At 45.6% G+C, this 2,500-nt stretch overlaps 1 protein-coding gene across 1 annotated transcript in view; it reads right to left on the bottom strand.

Moving 5' to 3' along the window:
- Positions 1-2,500, bottom strand: part of LOC125026324 (sodium-coupled monocarboxylate transporter 1-like) — a 24,278-nt gene that overhangs the window by 1,494 nt on the left and 20,284 nt on the right. Inside the window, exons 9-12 of the mRNA XM_047614687.1 lie at positions 2,343-2,497; positions 1,687-1,925; positions 1,168-1,277; positions 1-542 (exon numbers count right to left, since the gene is read on the bottom strand). The exon at positions 1-542 is cut by the window's left edge and continues 1,494 nt beyond it. Coding sequence (XP_047470643.1) covers positions 358-542; positions 1,168-1,277; positions 1,687-1,925; positions 2,343-2,497 — 689 coding nt within the window. The 3' untranslated portion in view covers positions 1-357. The remainder of the gene's footprint in view (positions 543-1,167; positions 1,278-1,686; positions 1,926-2,342; positions 2,498-2,500) is intronic.

Genomic DNA, 2,500 nt, shown 5'->3' on the forward strand with positions numbered 1-2,500 from the left:
CTTTATTGTATGAATTTCCTTCTCTATGCAAATCCTTCGCATTGTGCAGACCTTCCCTCTTGCCTGGACTCTCCTTGCCGAGCATACTTTCCATGCTGTACAGATTTTACATGCGTGTACAGCACATGTCGCCCTGTTCTCCAACCTGCCCTCCAGACATTGCTGTGTGTAATATCTTTACCCTATAGACTTACTTTCTCTTCGTCTACACACAAGTTATCCTTCCACAACAAACACTCAACCCCGTCTACACACTACACCAGTCTGCACCAACTTCCCCGCACTATCCGTACGCTCCAAAGTCTCCTTACATTTGTACAGTCCTCTCCTCGCTGTGCATAAACTCCCCTTTCCCAATCACGCACTCTCTAACGTGCCATTTTCCAGGTAGGAGAAGCCCTTTAGAGATACAGCATCCAAGTCATCTCCCTTTTCCACGGGTCTCTTGGCCTCCGACGATTCGTACCCACACAGCCACCGGTAGAATCTTAGACACTGTTTGTTTACATAATTTTCATTCGCTTTGTCTGGTTTGACGGGACCTGTTGCAGAGGGGAAATGGGGATCCGTGAATGGGGAAAGTTGTTGTATTTAATGAAGAGATAACGTGTGTGTACGTGCGTGTGCGTGTGCGTATGCGTGTACGTGTGTGTGTGTGTGTGTGTGTGTGTGTGTGTGTGTGTGTGTGTGTGTGTGTGTGTGTGTGTGTGTGTGTATGTGTGTGTGTGTGTGTGTGTGTGTGTGTGTGTGTGTGTGTGTGTGTGTGTGTATGTGTGTGTGTGTGTGTGTGTGTGTGTGTGTGTGTGTGTGTGTGTGTGTGTGTGTGTGTGTGTGTGTGTGTGTGAGCGAGCGAGAGAGAGAGAGAGATAGAGAGAGAGAGAGAGAGAGTGAGTGAGTGAGTGAGTGAGTGAGAGAGAGAGAGAGAGAGAGAGAGAGAGAGAGAGAGAGAGAGTGAGTGAGTGAGTGAGTGAGTGAGTGAGTGAGTGAGTGAGTGTCTGATTGTGAGTATGAGTGTGTGTGTGCGTTTGTGCTTGTGTAAGTATGTATTCGTGTTTGTATTTGTGTCTTCATATGCTCTTTAAACTATAAGCCTACATTTGTATAGACAAATATCTAACAAACTTAACATCTAGGATCAAATTATATAAACGAATAGAATTGACTAACCTGTGCACAACGATACAACTGTAGACACAACAAGTACGATGGTTATCCCCATCATGCCAAGATAACAGTAGGAGATATCATACAGCCTTGGGTATGTGACATCGGACGAACTGAAAGAAGTCAGAGAAAGGGAATGTTGATTGGTATCTGAGCGAAAAAAATATAGAAGGACGGACACACACACACACACACACGAGCACACACACAGTCACATAAACACAACAAACACACACACACACACACACACACACACACACACACACACACACACACACATACACACAAAGACACACACACAAACACAAGAACACACACGAACCTAAGGACATACACACAAACACTAGAACACACACACAAACATAGGGACTCACACACACAAACACAAGAACACACACACAAACATAAAGACACACACACAGTCACGCCCACCGTCAACCGATAAAATGTCCCTAAATGGGATACACAATACACAAACACAATACCCCTTCTAAAAATAAATAAATAAACACAACAACTCACTTGTTGAACAGCTGCGCATACTCAGGAGCAGCGCTGGAACTATTATAAATGCTGTAATCGGTAATATTCACGAACGAGGCCTGAGTCCCCTCGAGAGCGCCGTCGAACACAACGTCCACAACGGGACACCCTTCAGTCGACGTCGGGAGCACGGGGCTCTGGCCAGCGCCGTACGTAAACTTGCCGATGACGATCACCAGGTTGAAACACAAGGCTGCTACGAAGCCAGCAGTTGCGCCCTGGGGGAAGGGAAGAGGAAGGGAGAGGTTGGTAGATTGATAACGATTGTCTGTTGCAAAGTACGACTGATTAAAGGAGATTAGTTTCCCTCACGTCAACATTTTCGTCAGCGTCTTATGAAGACCCTATTTCACTTCCGTAAATGAATCACGCTACAAAAACAATGATTAAAAAATCACACAGAAATAAATATCCATCCAAATACAAAATAAGCATAAACATCATATAACTATCCAAACGCTCGTAAATTCACCACGTTACAAAAAAGAACAACTTCAAAATCACAAATACACATCCATGCATACAAGGCCAACACGCATCGCACTCCCAAAACCAGACAAACCACATATACCTCACACTTTATTCCATTACAAAGCACTCCCTCTATTCCCTAGCCTCATGCCTCGTCCACCTACCTTAGCACTAACCCACGGTGCGGCCACGGCAGTTATGAACAGCCCATCCATGGGACTAACCAGAGCCCCACTAATGCTGTATGCTGTCTGGAACAAGGTGCCCAGGTTAGCTACCAGGAAGGCCATGCTGATGCTCAGGAGACCCATGCACACGGCTG

The sequence above is a fragment of the Penaeus chinensis genome, chromosome 1 (assembly GCF_019202785.1).
Source record: "Penaeus chinensis breed Huanghai No. 1 chromosome 1, ASM1920278v2, whole genome shotgun sequence".
Classification (NCBI taxonomy): domain Eukaryota; kingdom Metazoa; phylum Arthropoda; class Malacostraca; order Decapoda; family Penaeidae; genus Penaeus; species Penaeus chinensis.